Genomic DNA, 19,204 nt, shown 5'->3' on the forward strand with positions numbered 1-19,204 from the left:
CTGCAGGCGGGAGCGGACAAGGGATTGTCTGTCAGCACGATCAAGGGCCAGGTCTCGGCCCTCAGTGTGTTCCTAGAGACGCCCCTGGCCAGGGAGGCGTTGGTGAGTAGGTTTTTCAAAGCTCTGGTGAGGCAGAGGCCTCCGAGGTCCAGACCGTTTCCGGTGTGGGATTTGGCCAAGGTGCTCGGGGGGATGACTAGGGCTCCGTTCGAGCCCCTGGAGTCCTGCCCGATAAGTGAGCTCACCATTAAAACGGCTTTTCTGGTGGCGATTACCACGGCGAGGAGGGTGTGCGAGATGGAGGCTCTCTCGATCAGAACACCTTATCTCCGTATTTTTTCGGACAGAATCGTTTTCAGACCGGACCCGTCCTTCATTCCGAAGGTAGCTCGGAGTTTCCAGAGGGAACAGGACATTGTCCTTCCCTCGATTTTTCCTGACCCGGTGGGGGTTGATCAGGAGAGGTATCATTGTTTGGATGTAAGAAGGTGCGTTCTCCAGTATCTAGAGGAATCTAGGGAGTTCAGAAGCACCGAATCCCTTTTTGTTTTTTTTAAGGGGGCTAGAAGAGGCAAGAAGGCGTCTAGAAGGACGCTGGCCAGCTGGCTGCGGCTGGCAATTGCAGGAGCATATCAGGCGGAAGGCCTGGAGGTCCCGGAGGGTATCAAGGCACATTCCACCCGAGCGGTGGCGGCTACCCAGGCAGAGCTAGCAGGGGTTTCCCCAGGGCAGATTTGCAGAGCGGCAACATGGTCCAGCTATGACACATTTGCCAAGCATTACAGACTGGACCTGGTCTCGGTGCAGGAGCAGGACTTTGGTCGTAAGGTCTTGCAAGCAGTTAGCCCGCCCGAGGGGTGAGTACTCGCTTATCCTCTCAGAGTGCTGGCCTGAAAGACGGTAGTGGAAAAATGAAGTTACACTTACGGTAACCTCTTTTCCAGTAGTCTTTCAGGCCAGCACCGGTTTCCCACCCGTGTTGATATTGGTTATGTGAAGATGGCTTATTATGATTATGTTGTCTCGCATTGTGTCTCCCCAGGTGACCGGAGGATGCTTGGAGAACTGAGGTCAGAGGGGAGTGGAGCTTTTTTATTGTAGGTGGAGGTGTTTCCTCAGATGGGGAGGAGCCGAGGTCTCTCAGAGTGCTGGCCTGAAAGACTCCTGGAAAAGACGTTACCATAAGTGTAACTTGATTTTTTTTTTGGCCTGACAGTCTCCTGGAGAGAAAAGCCGATCACTTGCGATTGACCCTAATCTGACGGATTAAACTACCTGTGGACTTATAAATCCCCAGAGGTCAGGTGTGGGTGAAATGGGCCCCAATCTCTCTCTTAGTTATAAATATCTAAAAAAAAAATTATAAGGAGATGGATACTGTATATAGCTTGTTTCACTCCACCCAAAACTGACATTTAACTTGGAGGATATAATCACATTCTGGCTTCATCTCTCTTAAAGCATTGTGACAAAACTATGTAGACTGCCATTGCTGACCTCTTTTTGAAAATCTCAGTTGCCTGGCTGTCTGTGTTCAATACCTCCGAGTTACTAACTTGGAACAAAGTGTGGATATTTGCCAGCACACCACAGATCTTCAAGATGAGTCCAAGCATTTTTTTTATTGAAGTATGATCACATCACAAACAAGAGTGCGATGTTTTGGAACCACGCAGGCTCCATGCAGTCCAATGCAGTGGTAATTCGCTGTGCCTATGTAAATGCTGAAAATATCCTCATAGGGAATTTTTTTTATACATTGGACCCCTAACCAATCATTTCCTTTTCTCCACAGAAGAGGTAACAAATATACTACATCCCATAGTCCATCACATAGACTTCTGCCCTTTATGGCCCTGCTTTTTGAGCGTTTCCCTCACTATCTATCCATTCCAGCGTGAAAATTGCTTATCTGTGACTACCAAGACATTCGGAACAATCAAAAAAGTGGTTTCGGATTGATTATTATAAGTTAAACTGGCCATACACTGGTAGATTTTCATAGAAGATTTGAACAAAAAATCTTGTCAGTACAATTAGTCAGGGCCGTAGATATAGGGGTGCCACCAGTCCTCCTGTATAGGGCCCTGGCCACCACGGGGGGCCCAGGCAGCTGGGTGAATCAGATGTGGGCAAGGAGGGTGATTGCCACGCCTGGGGGTTGGATTACTGGAACAGATCTCCTGTATGGCTTTCTCTGCAGCAGCGGAAATCTGGCTTTCAGCTGCCGCAGAGAGGGCCATACAGGGGATTGGTTCCAGTTATTGCCCCCCCCCTGCTGCACCCGTAGCCCCCCCTGTGCACCTTACATTTTTCCATGCTGCCCAGGTTCCCATGTGTGCCCCGACAGTGCTGCTGGCCTCCCTCCTCTCCTTTCCAGCGGCACCTGCAAGCACACAATAGGATCCTACAGGATAGAGAGTGGGGGAAGGGTCTGGTAAATATGTCACAATTATCAGTCCCTTTCTTTCCTGAAAGACCCAATAAGTGATCGGTACCAATCACTCACTGTGTTCATTCATAACTGAAGCATAGTAAACTGTGTTGGGGGGGGGGGGGGAGAGCTGGCCAGGTTGGCTGTACGGGGCCCCCACAGTTTCTAACAGCAGCCCTGCATTCAATAATGCCATCAGAGACTCGATGAATGTTATTTGAAAGGACTTGAAAATGTATTTACTTCTAATGTTCAATTTCAGAATTAAATACATTTCTCCAACAAAAACTGCATGGACTGTTAAGTTGGCCATAGGTGGATCAAAAATCAGATGTTTTAGCAAGGATCGGCCAAATCCATCTATGACAGTCCCCGCAGAAAACTTGGAAAATTTTCATTCGATCAGTAAAGATGTGCATTCCAGATTCATTTGTTAAAGTGAAACTTCACTCTCTCTGTCAACATTGACTATTTTGAATCCTTATGCTGCCAGCATTAGTAAATAGATAGGAAAATATATTATGTTTACGTGTTTAAACTGTTTTTTACATTTCTTTATTTACTTCCTAGTTTCCATGCCTAGGCAAACAGAGTCATACATCCTAGGAGTCTTTAGGAGGAAAGGAGGAGTTTTCTCAGCTAAGTACACCCTCCTGCCTGAGCTAAGGTCAGATGGATTCCAGGAAGTAAATGCTACACGAATCGTTTGCCCTTACTCAAGATAGCCACGGCCAGGAATGCTAGGGGGTGTTTTTCAAAGTGATTTCTCAACAAAATAAAGCATGGAGACATGGATGGGGGAGTTTGCTTTGAATGTTAAAAATGAATTAAATAGTGCTTTTGGCCTGTGGTGCTCAGAAACAGTGCAGTTCTGCTTTAAGGCAATCATTTAGTTTTGTCACATTCCTTATGTTTGAATGATTAATTTTCGAAATTCATTTTGTATATTTGGATTCATTCGGTACATTCATTGTTCCCAATCGTTTCATATTTTCTGAAGTTATTTCAGAAGATTCGGATTCATTCATGATGTTATTTCAGTGACTTGTTTGTGAATTCGATGCAACTTGCTTGCGACTTTGGCCAATCATAACATTACAGAGTGTAACACATATTATTGAACTTTCAAAACCCCCCTGAAGTTACAAACGAATGAATACGAATTAACGACATTTCAGACTGGATGTCGCTCCACTTCCTCAAACCTTTCCAAAACCGAGCTCCTAATTTCCCCATAGCCCGTGCCCCCACCTCCACCCTCTCCATCACGACCAACAACGCCACCATCAGTCCCACCCCGCAAGCCAAAATCCTTCCAACCCCATGTCCAATCGCTGGCAAACTCATGCAGGCTCCACCTCCGCACCATCTCCAAAATACGCTTGTTCCTAGCCCCAGACACTACTAAAGAACTAATACACTCCCTTGTTATCTCACGACTCGACTACTGCAACTCCCTCCTCACCGGCCTACCTCATCGCAGACTATCCCCGCTTCAGTCTATCCTGAACTCAGCGGCCAGACTCATCCACCTTACCAACCGCTCCACATCTGCCACCCCCCTCTGTCATTCCCTCCATTGGCTTTCGATTGCCCAACACATTGTATTCAAACTACTAACATTGATGTACAAAGCCATTCATAATGTTGCCCCAAACTACCTCACCGACCTGATACCCAAATACCACCCAACCTGTACTCTTCGCTCCTCACAAGACCTCCTACTTACTAGCTCACTGGTCTCCTCCTCCCACGCCCGACTGCAGGACTTCTCCTGGACTTCCCCCATCCTCTGGAACTCACTACCCCAATCCATCAGACTGTCACCTACCCTTCTCACCTTTAGGCGCACTCTGAAAACCCATTTTTTTCAGGGAAGCCTACACCACCCTCACTTAACAGCCGATCTCCTCCACTCCTCCTAGCACTCCATCCCCCACAGCCACTTCCTCCTGTACCACCATCCCCTCCCTCCTAGATTGTAAGCTCCAAGGAGCAGGGCCCTCGATCCCGTCATGTATTGTTTTGTTACTGTATTGTCTCATGTACTGTCCCCCACTACTCTGTACAGCACTGAGCAAACTTTCTGGCACTATATAAATACTGTATAATAATAATTTGTTGTTTTTAGTTATATTTAGTTCAGATTTTTTGAAAATTTTCACTGTTGTGATTCGGATACATCCAAATCTGAGGGTAATAGAAATTTTGTCTGAATTTTGATTCATAACAAAACGAATTGCACACGTCTACTGATCAGTGTATTCTGACAGTGGATTAGTCACTGCTGTCAGAATACAATAGCACAGTGAGGAGGGTACCTCCATCCACCTCACTCGTGTGGATGGGGGAAACTGGAATCTGTTTGTTTTTTTTTGTTTTTTTTTACTTAAAGAAAAAAAAAAACAAAATCCACGTATGGCCAGCTATAGAATTTTTCCTACATTCAATAAAATATTTCCATCCTGCTTTCTTTTTTTTTTCATCACTGTGGTCAAAAACGATCAGCAATTTGACCCCACTATTAGAAAATCAAAGAACATTCTGAAAATGAAATTTGTTGAGAAACTCTAATGGTGCACAGCCAGCTTTACTGTACTTCCAAATTGCAGCCCACCACATTCGATAAAGGCCATTGTCCACTGAAAATAGATGGGTTGGAGACACTCTACTCCTCTTTTTTCTGTCTAAGTGCCATTAAATTGTGTACTAAACAATCCATCACAGAGCTTACATGTCGGGGGATGGATCTGGCTTCTTAATTTGCTCACTATAATTATTATTACTGTTAAACTGCTTAATATTTCCCTACAGACCAATGTGTGTGCATCTCCAATTATGTGTCTGGTCCCCCCCTTACAGCTGACTCTATGCAAATCCAGAGAGGAGGGAGGGAGGGAGGGCGAGTGGTCCGGCTCTCCCATCTCTCTGTACAGGAGACTCTTCACAGCTTGGGGTCTTGTCTGCCCAGGAAGGATTCTGCATCTCCCCTGCAATGGATTACTTAGAGTTAGCCTGGCTCGACATGCCAGTCACCCAGACAGAGAAGCATTCATCTCCTTCGTAAGTAACTGGCCCCATCACTATGCTACCACCTCTGCAGGGAGGCTGTTCAGGGGATTCACCACTCCTTCTCTCTCTGTCCAGGCTTGTTTTAGGATGCTGCTGCATCAGGATAACTAATTTGAAGTAATTAATCTGTATTTATTCCTGATTTATCAGTCTGAGGATGAGAATGGTATCTTTTTTTCCTTAGATGTAGAGACTTAGAGAATTTGGGCTTAAACGTGATGAGCCACTACCTAAACAATTGTCGATTTTCAGCTTTCCACAGATTAGTTTGATGGGAACAGTGAAAGTTGGGTTCTGGTTGGTTTTGATAGGTGAATGCACTTTTTATCTTGGTCTTTATTTTGGCTAGTGCCTTTTGGGTTAAGGATGGGTGGCATTTCTGGGGCCAACAATCCATTGCTGGAGTCAGGAGGACATCGGTTAATACTTTGCTGGAGTCAGGGATACAGGACATCACTTGGTCCATTAACAGAGTCAGGAATACAGGGCATCACTTGGTACATTACTGGAGTCAGGAATACAGGGCATCACTTGGTACATTACCAGAGTTAGGAATACAGAGCATCACTTGGTACATTACCAGAGTTAGGAATATAGGGCATCACTTGGTACATTTTTGGAGTCAGGAATACAGAGCATCACTTGGTACATTACCGGAGTCAGGAATACAGGGCATCACTTGGTCCATTACCAGAGTCAGGAATACAGGGCATCACTTGGTCCATTACCAGAGTCAGGAATACAGGGCATCACTTGGTCCATTGCCGGAGTCAGGAATACAGGGCATCACTTGGTCCATTACCGGAGTCAGGAATACAGGGCATCACTTGGTCCATTACCGGAGTCAGGAATACAGGGCATCACTTGGTCCATTACCGGAGTCAGGAATACAGGGCATCACTTGGTCCATTACCGGAGTCAGGAATACAGGGCATCACTTGGTACATTTTTGGAGTCAGGAATACAGGGCATCACTTGGTACATTGCCGGAGTCAGGAATACAGGGCATCACTTGGTACATTGCCGGAGTCAGGGATACAGGACATCACTTGGTACATTGCCGGAGTCAGGGATACAGGGCATCACTTGGTACATTACCGGAGTTAGGAATACAGGGCATCACTTGGTACATTTCTGGAGTCAGGGATACAGGGCATGACTTGGTACATTTTTGGAGTCAGAAATATAGGGCATCACTTGGTCCATTGCTGGAGTCAGGAATACAGGGCATCACTTGGTCCATTACCGGAGTCAGGAATACAGGGCATCACTTGGTCCATTACCGGAGTCAGGAATACAGGGCATCACTTGGTCCATTACCGGAGTCAGGAATACAGGGCATCACTTGGTCCATTACCGGAGTCAGGAATACAGGGCATCACTTGGTCCATTACCGGAGTCAGGAATACAGGGCATCACTTGGTCCAATACCGGAGTTAGGAATACAGGACATCACTTGGCACATTTTTGGAGTCAGGAATACAGGACATCAGTTGGTACATTACTGGAGTCAGGAATACAGGGCATCACTTGGTACATTTTTGGAGTCAGGAATACAGGGCATCACTTGGTACATTGCCGGAGTCAGGAATACAGGGCATCACTTGGTACATTGCTGGAGTCAGGGATACAGGACATCACTTGGTACATTTCTGGAGTCAGGGATACAGGGCATCACTTGGTACATTACCGGAGTTAGGAATACAGGGCATGACTTGGTACATTTCTGGAGTCAGGGATACAGGGCATGACTTGGTACATTTTTGGAGTCAGAAATATAGGGCATCACTTGGTACATTGCTGGAGTCAGGAATACAGGGCATCACTTGGTACATTGCCGGAGTCAGGAATACAGGGCATCACTTGGTACATTGCCGGAGTCAGGAATACAGGGCATTGTTAATGTCTTGCTGGCGTAAGGAATTGTACATTTTACAAATATCCATTGAAAACATTAGGATTGCCATGTACATAGCTGTGGCATTTTCTCCATGGAGTATTTTATAGATGACATATAAACTATATTGAAATACACCTCAAGACTGTTGTGTCGGGAGCTACAAATCAAAACAGTTACCTAATGAAATGCTGGAAGTTGCAGTAGCACACATGGTTCAATGTTCTCTGTAGTTCAGCAGGACAATGTTCTCTGCAGTTCAGCAGGACAAGAGCTCTATGGTATTAATAAATATAACACAGTATATACGGTAGTTATATATTTATTGTAGAACTTTGCTTTAGCTGTATAAACAGAAAAAAATATATATATATATACTGTATATATGTATATTTCTGTTTACTTATCTCTGTCTATACATACAGTACATACATATATTTATATACATATGTGTGTGTGTTTAAAAGGGAAGCAAATAATGTCCGCAACATTGTGTGATATATGAAAAATGTCTCTGCCTTCCATACAGTTTGTTGTATATGGAATTGCTGTGCAGAGATAGATGAATAAATGTACAGGTATATTGGGAATGAGGACCAAAAACATTTTCTAAAAACTCTCAATTACACACCAGCATCTAGATTTGTTGGGTGATTACCACTATCTAATCTAGTAATCTTGATTTTTTTTTTTTGTGTCTATTAAATGCTCATAAATCATTGGCATAACTATAGCCAAAGACATCGGGACCTTTTGTTAAACATCCAGACAAAAGCCATACATTCTCTCCAAGCTTGTGTCCCTGTGTTCCTTCTCTTAGTAAACATTGAAGACCTTCTCTACCACATGGACCTAAATACATATGTAATGGGGCCACAATACATCAAAATGGCTTTGCAGGCAAGGGCAATGCACATATAGTACATGACATGTAGAATTAATATTATTAGTATTATTATTATACAGGATTTATATAGCGCCAACAGTTTGCGCAGCGCTTTACAACATGAAAGCAGACATTACAGTCACAATACAATTTGGTACAAGAAAAGTCAGAGGGCCTGGCTCGATATAATCAATTCTTCATTTTGAGAAGGAGATATATGTGCATGAAAAGATCGTTCAAACAGTGAAAAATACTGAAACAATTCCAGTTCCATTGCTTGCAGTGTACTTTACTGTAGTGGGTCGCATTTGACAGTGGTACTGTTGGCCAAATGTGACTGGGGGTTTAATTTCTGTGTAACGTGTAAAGCCTTGAGTGGCTACCGCACATCTGAACAAGCCCTAACTGACCCCTACATAGCAGTAAACAACTGACAGGGTTTCTTATCCTTTTCTTCAGCATCCAAAAGTACAGAAAAAGTTTTGCCTAGACTTACACTTTACATTTCAGTAAATTTCAAAACCTGCATATAAAAACCACCTTACAGAAAATGTGAGTGAGAGCTGGTTCACACTATAGAAACGCAGTCCGGATGCATTTTTTTATGTGCCTTTTTGATGCATTTTTGGCACGTTTTGTTGCGTTTTTGCCTGCATTCCAGTGCGTTTTTATGCATTACAGTTCATTTTTTCCTCTCTCTTTTTCTTTAAATAGGGATGTGCATTCCAGTATGTTTTTGGTGCGTTCCAGTGCGTTTTGTGATGCGTTTTACCGCGTTCCAGTACAGTTCTGTGAACTATGGCATTGACAACCACATAACCTACTTTCTGTGCATTTTGGTTGCAGAATAAAAACAACTGAAATGCATGTAGTGTGAACTGGCCCTTAATGTTTGTAGGGAGGAATACTCATCTAAGCCAGGGTCCACATATGTGCGGGGCGGTATATCGCATGTGATTCGTATAGGAACCACACTGCATTCCCGTGCAAATCACATGTGATTTGTGTGCAGTACGATTGGAGCCATACATGCAGTGGTGTATTTAGGCTTTGTGCTGCCCTAGGCAACACAAAAATCGCCCCCCCCCTCGTGGAGAGAGCCTGACACCAACCAACACCACCACCCCCAGCAAGAGAGAGAAACACATGCACCTTCACAGCTCCAGACAAGCAGCCCTCAGCCTCTATCAGATCCCACCTGGTCCCCATGCTGCATGTGTCCCTTCTTCGGGGGAGCAGTGCTGCCCCCCTGAAAAATGCTGCCCTAGGCAAATGCCTTGTTTGCCTTGTGGTAAATACACCCCTGCATACAAGGGCCTGTCTGATAGCATACAAATTGAAAGCGTTTAGGTTTGAGCTCATATTTTATGATTTTGATAAATTTAAAAAGAAACTTGTATAAAGAATGACCAGCCTTGATCAGCACTGGAATATGACATTTGGGAAATGGAAGCTAGAATCTGATTGTTGGTTATACTTTGTATGTCTACCCTTTTTTTGGGTCCGCACTAGAATCAGATCACATAGGTATGCACACCTATGCGATCCGATTCTGCACATCGCACCTTGTTTTGTGGACTGCTTTCGGGGTGTTGTTAACTTAACATACACATCCACAGTGGTTCGCATGAACGGGGTGCGATTCTGATGTGGTGAGGAATTCGCACTGAAAACTCTGCGAATTCCACACCGCATCAGTGTGAACCGGGGCTCAAACAAACATGCACAGCTAAATGGTTAGCACTTCTGCCTGGCAGCTCTACGGTCGTCAGTTCAAATCCCAACCACAGCACCTCCTGCCTGGAGTTTGCATGTTCTCCCTGTGCCTGTGTGGGTTTCCTCCAGGTACTCCGGTTTCCTCCCACACTCCAAAAACATGCTGGTAGGTTAATTGGCTCCTGTCTAAATTTGCCCTAGTATGTGTATGTATGAATGTGAGTTAGGGACCTTAGATTGTACGCTCCTTGAGAGTTAAGGACTGATGTGAATGTACAATATATATATGTAAATTGGTGGTGCTATATAATTACCTGTAATAAATAAACTGCATCAACCAATCAGATTAAAGCTGGCCATTCATTATTTAATTTCCTTTAGATTTGCCTTCAACTATGTAGTGCAAGGGCCTGCCTGATAGCATACAAATTGAAAGCGTTTAGGTTTGAGCTCATATTTTATGATTTTGGTAAATTTAATAAGAAACTTGTATAATGTATGGCCAGCCTTGATCAGCACTGGAATATGACTTTTGTGAAATGGAAGCTAGAATCTGACTGTTGGTTATACTTTGTATGTCTACAATTTCTAGTAGTTTAGACATGATTCCATGTTGTATTCTTTTCTCTAAAACTTAAAAAATGATAGAAAAGGTCTCCAGCCTTGTATATGGGATCATAGATATACCATATTTTGGCTTATTCAAGAAGAAAATTAAAATACAAACACAAGCGCAATGTGCAGAAGTCCATATGAGCTGGTTGGTGGTATTGGTTTACTTTATGGTTGGCCTTATTTAGACTGCACAACCTAGGCATTTGGCCAAAGGGAGGGTCAGTGGTCAGATCGGTGAACCTCCTTTTGGTAGAGATAACATGACCAGATGCCTAGATCTTTGATTATATGACCATCAGTGGAGAGTTCCTGAAACAAAGGGGGTGATTTACTAAAGGCAAATAGGCTGTTCATTTTGCAAGGGAGCTTAGTGAATGAGATGACACTCTGCTGACTTTCATCCCAGGGGCGGACTGACCATTTGGAAACTGGGGCACTGCCCGGGGTCAGTAGGGGGCCCCATGAGATGCCCCTGGTACCTTTTTTATAGGCTTTTTTGAGTTTGGGCAATGACACAGGGGCCCCATGATCCCCTATTGCCCGGGGGCCCCATGAGTTGTCAGTCCGCCCCTGCTCCTGGATGCAAGTCTGTATGGAAAATGTGTGTTGCCTGGATGTGCAGGACTATAGGGGGACCCAAACTTCAGCTACTCTAAGGGGGTGGTGCTACAACAGCATATACAGCAAATTGCCAACTAAGGGCAAACAGATCACAGAGCATAGCTTGTTGTGCTCTTCTGTTCATTAACACACTCTATTGTGTACAAAGTTGTACAAAAATGTCAACCCAGAGGGGATCAAACACCTCCAAACTACAAACGCACATTGAAGTCCCAGGGTCAGTGGGGGGCCCCATGAGATGCCCCTGGTACCTTTTTCATAGGCTTTTTTGAGTTTGGGCAAGGACAAAGGGGCCCCATGATCCCGTATTGCCCGGGGGGCCCTATGAATTGTCAGTTCGCCCCTGTTCCATCCAATCATATGCATGCAAAAATGCTGTGCAGCACTACCCCCTTAGAGATTGCTGTTAAATATGGGTCCCCCTATAGTCCTGCACAGCCAGTCAGTTAACATTTTCCACACAGCTTTCATCCATAGACAGAAATCAGGCCTTGAGCATTGTGTTTTGTTTTTGGGAGGGTGCATGTGGCACAGGGCAAATCTCGCTGTTGAGAAAGAGGGTCAAGGGTCATGTAGCCTCATAGGAGGAGAATGAAATCAGAATCAGAGGAGAATGAAAACTCCTCCTACAAGCTTTAACCAGTGCTCTACTGGACACTGATAGAAGTCACAAGACTGCTATATACTGCTGGTGAGAAAAGGTATTTAGCAGTTTATATTTGCTAAAATAATTGCATTTCCATGTTCTGTGTACTGTGGAAGGCTGGATATAGTGAATACAGAATCCTGGGTTTAATAACACTTTAAATGTTTCAAAAAGTCCTTTTAATTGAGATGAAATATTGTACCAGGCATTCCTCTGTACACATTCAAGAATCTACTATCTGGTGAGAGCTTCCTTGTGTCACTGTCACTGTCACCATTTTTTACCTCTATTAGTCCAGCAGTACCAGACACATTATTATTATTATACAGTATTTATATAGCACCAGCAGGTTGCTCAGAGCTGTACATTACAATGGGAGACAATACATGACAGTACAGTAAGGGGGTTCGAGGGCCCTGCTCCTTGGAGCTTACAATCTAGGAGGGAGGGGATAGTGGTACAGGAGGAAATAGCTGTGGGGGGATGGAGTGGTGGGGGGGAGCGGAGGAGATCAGCAGTTAGGTGAGGGTGGGGTAGGCTTCTCTGAAGAGATGGGTTTTCAGGGTGCGCCTAAAGGTGAGGAGGGTAGGTGATAGTCTGATGGATTGGGATAGTGAGTTCCAGAGGATGGGGGAAGCCCTGGAGAAGTCCTGGAGACAGGCATGGGAGGAGGAGACCAGGGAACTGGAGAGTAGGAGGTCTTGTGAGGAGTGGAGAGTGCGTTTTGGATGGTAGATGGATATCAGGCATTATCACATCTCAGGCATTTAGGCTAAAGTGACAGTGTCTATGAAAAGTCCCCCTCTACAGATATACTTAACTTTTCATGGATACCCTGCCATTTAGCCTGGCCAAAATATGGACGCTTTAAGGCAGGGGTGTCAAACTGGCGGCCCTCCAGCTGTTGCAAAACTACAAGTCCCATCATGCCTCTGCCTTTGGGAGTCATGCTTGTAACTGTCAGTCTTGCAATGCCTCATGGGTCTTGTAGTTTGGCAACAGCTGGAGGTCTGCCAGTTTGACACCCGTGCTTTACGGTATGAGGGATCAAGCAACCTCCTCCAAAGTGACAGTCAATAGGCCGAGCTGCCAATCTCTATGCCCAAGCAGTGACACATGACAGAAGGGGTGACATCACCACTCCCTCTAGGCTCTGACACCAGCCAACATCGGTGATTTTGGAGCCAGTTGTGAGGGAGGGACAGCAAGGGAATCGCTTGAGAGAGGAGTGTTAATGGGTTCACATATACTGTGTCTGCGATAAATGGGGGCAGTGGCAGTGTTTCTTCAAGGGTTACCCACATTTATTGACATGGGGAGCATTTATGGACCCACTAATCATATCAGCAGAGTACTGGCCCATATGTGCATATCATTAGTGCTATTATAAATGGAATTCAGAATATATTGCACTTTTTTTTTTCTGTCTAGTAATCAGCCTTAAGGTTCTGTTCTCATTAGTGCGACTCATGCGATTTCCTGTGCGACTTTCTCACTCGACCTATTTCTTACTTCTTCTTATTACACCCTATGGCATTCGAGTTGCAAGAACATCGCATTACAGTAGTGCAGGAAACTTTTTGGGGGTCGCTGCAACTTAAATCATAGCAATTAATAAGGTAGCCATTGAAATACATGGTTTTCGACTTGTCATGCGACTTCACGTCACAAGTTGCATGAAAAGTCGCACTAGTGAGAACGCAGCCTTGTACCTTTTTATACGAGGTGGTATCAAAAAGTTTTGTGTTATTTTTGTAACACGCAACAGATGGCAGCACAAGGCTGCACACATAGTCACAGGGAGCACTGACCTTCATAAGTCAGTGTGCCAATAGACATTATCCTGTGTACATCGGAAGCTGTGCAACTGGTGCTTTTTCATCATAGGCAGCAAGTTAGAACAAAGAGCGAATGTGAAATTCTGCGTGAAACTGGGAAAATTGCTGGATCTCAGCAATGTTGTCAAAACAGCAACCTTTGAGCTGCATCTTCATCTTCGGAAAGAGGGCATTTTTGGGGGTTGAGCTCGCTGAAGGTCTTTCTGATCTCTCTTTCTCTTCCAGTGATGTTCTTCTGCTCTTGAAGCACGTGTGTCTCTCAAAACACCTCAAACGACTCACTGCAGCATCGCCGTAAACTTGCCGAATCATGTCAAATGTCTCTGTGGCAGATTTGGCCAGTTTCACTCAGAATTTCACATTTGCTCTTTGTTCTAACTTGCTGTCCATGATGAAATAGCAGATGTGGTAATGCATATGGTCAGAATAGCACTACTTGCACAGCTCCCGATGTACACAGGACGATGTATTTTGGAACACAGACTTATGAAGGTCGGTGCTCCCTGTGACTCTGCATGCAGACTTATGCTGCCATCTGTTGGCGAATTCCCAAACTAGTCTAGAAACCTTTTGATTCCATCTCGTATAACCCCACTTCACCCCATGTCTCTGTTTTAGGAACTCAAGTTCACTTAACAATTTTGATGATTTATCTTTCCATTGTTAGATTTACGTACTGTATACTTTCATTGTATTATGTTTACTGTCATCTGCTAAGAAAAGTCTGAGTTCCAAAAATGTTATTTTGTTTAATGTCATTAACATGAAACCCCTGGATAAAAACTTAGTTGTAAAAAAGAAAACCCTGCTTGGGTCCCCCCACCCCTCCTTATCTACAAGCTCTTTATAGAAGAAAGGGATAGCTATGATGACATAAAGGAGATCAGCCAATCAGATACCAGTTTAGTTGATTTTAGCGGGTGAAATCTGATTGTTATCAGTCCCTGCCTTCTTTTATCATCCCACATGGGAATGAGGGCACCTGAGAGGTGAATGTCGTAGCCATAACTGGGGTGGTGAATATACGGCATCGCATTGATGGACGGTCCCTTTAGATTTCATTCCAGTTTTTGGTCTCTAATGACAAGACTGAAGGAGAAAACAGAGCTGGCTGTTCAGATAAACAAAATGGGGGTCTGCGATGTTCTGAGAGATGAGGAGGTTCCTGTCCCTGCCTCCCCGATTCTCTAGAGGGTGTCATCCAAATGGACAGAATCCATGTTAAGCATCTCTTTCAAAGGCCATCGAGCGGTATTGATCAGGATGTCAAGTAAAGAAGGCGAGAGACAGGTTCTCCTTTCATGTCAGTTCTTATAATAGGCTCTGACTCTTCTGTCCCTCCTATCAGTGTCATCTCTCCCTCCCTTTCCATGCAGAGACTCATCAGGGTGGGCCTGCTGGTCTCAGACAATCAGGAGGTGCAGCGAGGTCCCAGGTAGTCTTCTTTAGGTCAATTCTGTCTACTAATGGCAGTGTGAAGAGCAGAAGCTATGTATTTGCCATGATATATCTATCTATCTATCTATCTATCTATCTATATATATATATATATATATATATATACAAAGATTTTATTTTTAGATAAAAAAATATATACACTCAATGGCCACTTTATTAGGTACACCTGTTCAATTCCTTGGTAACACAAATTGCTAATCAGCCAATCACATGGCAGCAACTTAATGCATTTAGACATCTAGACAAGGTGAAAACGACTTTGAAGTTCAAACCGAGCAGCAGAATGGGGAAGAAAGGGAATTTAAGTGAATTTGAACGTTGCATGGTTGTTGGTTCCAGACGGACTGTTCTGAGTATTTCAAAAACTGCTGATCTACTTGGAGTTTCACCCACAACCATCTCTAGGGTTTACAGAGAACGGTCCAAAAAAGAGAAAATATCCAGTAAGCGGCAGTTGTGCGGACAAAAATGCCTTGTTGATGTCAGAGGTCAGAGGAGAATGGGCAGACTGGTTTGAGATAATAGAACGGCAACAGTAACTCAATTAGCCACCAAAATTGGACAATAGAAGATTGGAAAAATGTTGCCTAGTCTGATGAGTCTCGTTTTCAGCTGTGACATTCAGATGGTAGGCTCAGAATTTGGTGTAAACAACATGAAAGCATGGATCCATCTTGCCTTGCATCAACGGTGTCATGGTGTGGGGGATATTTTCTTGGCATCAGCAAGGTATAACCAATAAAGTGGTCGGTGAGCACAGATTTAATCTATGTAAATATCAGATGTAAATTTTCCCCGAAATGCAATAACCAGCCAATCCCAGTTATAACAGGATATCACTGTGACTCTGGGCATTGGATACTTAGTATGCTTAAAGAATATGTAAACCCAACATTTAATATTCCTGGTATGTACCTGCTGTACCATGTACTTGTATTAAAAATTATCCTGTTCTCTTTGTAGTTCTTCCTTTGTGTGAAATACCTGGTGATCCTGTCAGTCCCTTTGCTTTCCTAATAAAATAAAAAAAAACTGACCACACTGAGCATGAGAGCTCAGCTTGGTCATCTTTTACTGGCTGTGCTTAGAACTCGGCCTGCTCTCCTCCAGTGATCAGACATCAGACTTGACCTGACAGCCCCCCCCCCCCCCCCCCCCAGTCATTTACTGGGAAGAACAGTGTACTGCTGTTTTTCCTCCCCCTGCTCTCCTGAGCTCTGTATGCAGCTAAGAACAGATAATATGATCACTTATAGAAAAGGGGGAAAAGGGTATTTATAATGTTTTTTTTATATGTAAACAGAAATGTTTTGCCTTTCAGCCCTATTTTACCCTGTATGGGTTGTTTCACAAGGTAAGGGTTTACATATACTAAGTGATATCATCATCCACTGTATCTATGTCTTGGATAGGCATGGTACAGAGTGCATACTCTATTTTTGGGTGGGATCTTACTAGTAATGTTCTAAAAAAATGTGTGTGTGTGTGTGTATATATATATATATATATATATATATATATATATATGTCTTTTCCATGGGTTAGACATACTTTAGGAAGTGGTTGTAAACCCCTGAAATAAAAAAATGAACAAACCATATCCTTTTATATTGTGCACTTGCCTCTATGCAAAGTACCTGGTGTGATTTCAGTCTGCTCTCTTATTCCTCTGCTATCTGCTTGAGTCACTTCTGTCTATGCTGATATCAGACAATCCCAGGAGACAGCCCTGCCCCCTCTACAGCACACAGCAGGTGATTGAGAGCCTCATCTGTGCATGTTTCCTTATGGGTCTGTGTATGGGGGGGGGGGGGGTGTCCTTTCATTCACTCAGGTCTCAAATTACACTTAGCTCCCTGCTCTATGCTGTGCAGTATGTGACAGATCCTGCCCCCTGCCTCTGGAAACTCAGATACACTGTGTAATATTTGTACTTAGAATGGCTGTAGAGGAGGGAGGGCTATAGATAAACAGGTACAAATCATACAGGAAGTTTTGTTTCATCTCTGTGTATCACCTGTAAGGGTTTTCAACTACTTTAAAGTAGGCCACCGTTATGTACACATCTTATCCATGTGCTAGTGTTCAAAAACCCTTATTTCTGTGTATAGTTTGTTAATGTATATCTACATGGAAGCAGCTATATTTGTTCATTACATACGCAATATCTATAACACAAAACCAAAAATAACAAAAATATGGAAGGGTAAGCATGTAAAAGAGTGATTCATATAAAAAATGACTATGAAAGTAATACTATACACAAATGATAGGGTCCCTAAAATGTTAGTTAAGAACACCACACATTCTATATTTCAGTTTGAGAATTCATATGCTATCACATTTCAGCGTACTATAACTCTAAAGGGTTGTTTGCTGCACAGGTTTCCATATGTTTAGAATCATCCTTGTCACTGCAGACTACATAATCTGACCAAAAAGTAGACCCACCCAAATGCAACATTGATGAGCAGCACAGAAACTGTTTTTCAAATTGTAATAAGAGACTTCTGGAGAAACTAAGCGGATATAAAATGGTATATCTTAGTTTTTTGATGGTAGGTGATCTTGGAATAAACTTTACCAGCAATGCATAAAGTGATGGTGTTTCATGATGCTCTTCTTTGTTGTCTTCCAGGTTTCTTTGTGGGATATCACACAATCTGAACCTTCAAGTCAAAGCTGAGCCATCCAGCCCAACTCTACAGATGGATACAAGTGGCTACTTTAGCCCAGATGGAATGTCAGACACCAGCAGCAGCTATGGGCTCTCTGTAGGAGGACAATCTCAGGGTTTGGACTCTCCTACTGCACTGCTTGGATTTCCTGATACCAGTGAAAAGTTGTTTGCAGACAGTCCACCTTCCATGAGCGAGGACTCTGGCATGCAGTGTGTGCTCAGGTCTGTCCCCAAGCGACTATGCCTAGTGTGTGGAGACACGGCCTCAGGATATCATTATGGAGTGGCTTCATGTGAGGCCTGCAAAGCATTCTTCAAACGCACAATACAAGGTGAGAACCCTCGTTTTCTGAAGGTCTATGTACATTTCTGTGCTATTAAATCATTTTTTAGGTTTCTTGATTTGACTACCTTCTAAAAATTGTTACTTAGTTCTGTTTTAGTAATTAGGAATTAAATAACATACAAGAGTGCAAAGAGGCATGATATAGAATACACAAGGCTTGCAGCGTTGGTCATCACATGGTCCTCACTGGTTATACATACAAGGATCCCTCATTAGATTATTACAACTGTTGGGAGCAGTGCTATGATAGAGACACACCAGGGCAGCACAGTGTCTAAGTGGTTAGCACTTCCTCCTGGCAGTACTAGGGTCGTTGGTTCGAATCCCAACCATGACACCACCTACCTGGAGTTTGCATGTTCTCTCTGTGCCTGCTTGGGTACTCAGGCTTCCTCCCACACTCCAAAGACATGCTGGGAGGTGAATTGGCTCCTGTCTAAATTGGCCCTAGTATGTGTATGTATGAATGTATGAGTTTAGGGACCTTAGATTGTATGCTCCTAGAGCAGTGGTTCTCAACCTGTGGGTTGCGACCCCTTTGGGGGTCGAGCGACCCTTTCACAGGGGTCCCCTAAGACCATCAGAAAACACATATTTCCGATGTGTAAATAGCAGCTACTGTGTAGAAAGCAGCTGCTGTGTTGAAAGTAGCTACTCTGTTAAAAGCAGCTACTGTGTTGAAAGCAGCAGTATTGGAGGTAAAATGACACTCATGAATTATAATTACTGGGTAAATAATTTTATGGTTTGGGGGTCACCACAACATGAGCAACTGTATTAAAGGGTCATGGCATTAGGAAGTTTGAGAACCACTGTCCTAGAGGGTTAGGGACTGATATGAATGTACAATATATATATATGTAAATCACTGCGTAAATTGATGGTGCTATATAAGTACCTGAAATAATAATCAGATAATATCACTTATAGACCACAATATTGTGACATTGCCCAGTCGTATATCCTCAACAAGACTCGATATCCTGTTTAGTGGT

The 19,204-nt window shown here is 43.6% G+C and overlaps 1 protein-coding gene across 1 annotated transcript in view; it reads left to right on the plus strand.

The window, feature by feature from the left end:
- The window catches only part of LOC149439340 (estrogen-related receptor gamma-like), a 78,376-nt gene that overhangs the window by 20,558 nt on the left and 38,614 nt on the right, over nt 1–19,204 (plus strand). Inside the window, exon 2 of the mRNA XM_089659121.1 lies at nt 17,822–18,195. Coding sequence (XP_089515247.1) covers nt 17,822–18,195 — 374 coding nt within the window. The remainder of the gene's footprint in view (nt 1–17,821; nt 18,196–19,204) is intronic.

Source organism: Staurois parvus, unplaced genomic scaffold (genome assembly GCF_062004578.1).
Source record: "Staurois parvus isolate SC_StPar_1 unplaced genomic scaffold, SC_StPar_1.0 ptg001133l, whole genome shotgun sequence".
NCBI classification, from domain to species: domain Eukaryota; kingdom Metazoa; phylum Chordata; class Amphibia; order Anura; family Ranidae; genus Staurois; species Staurois parvus.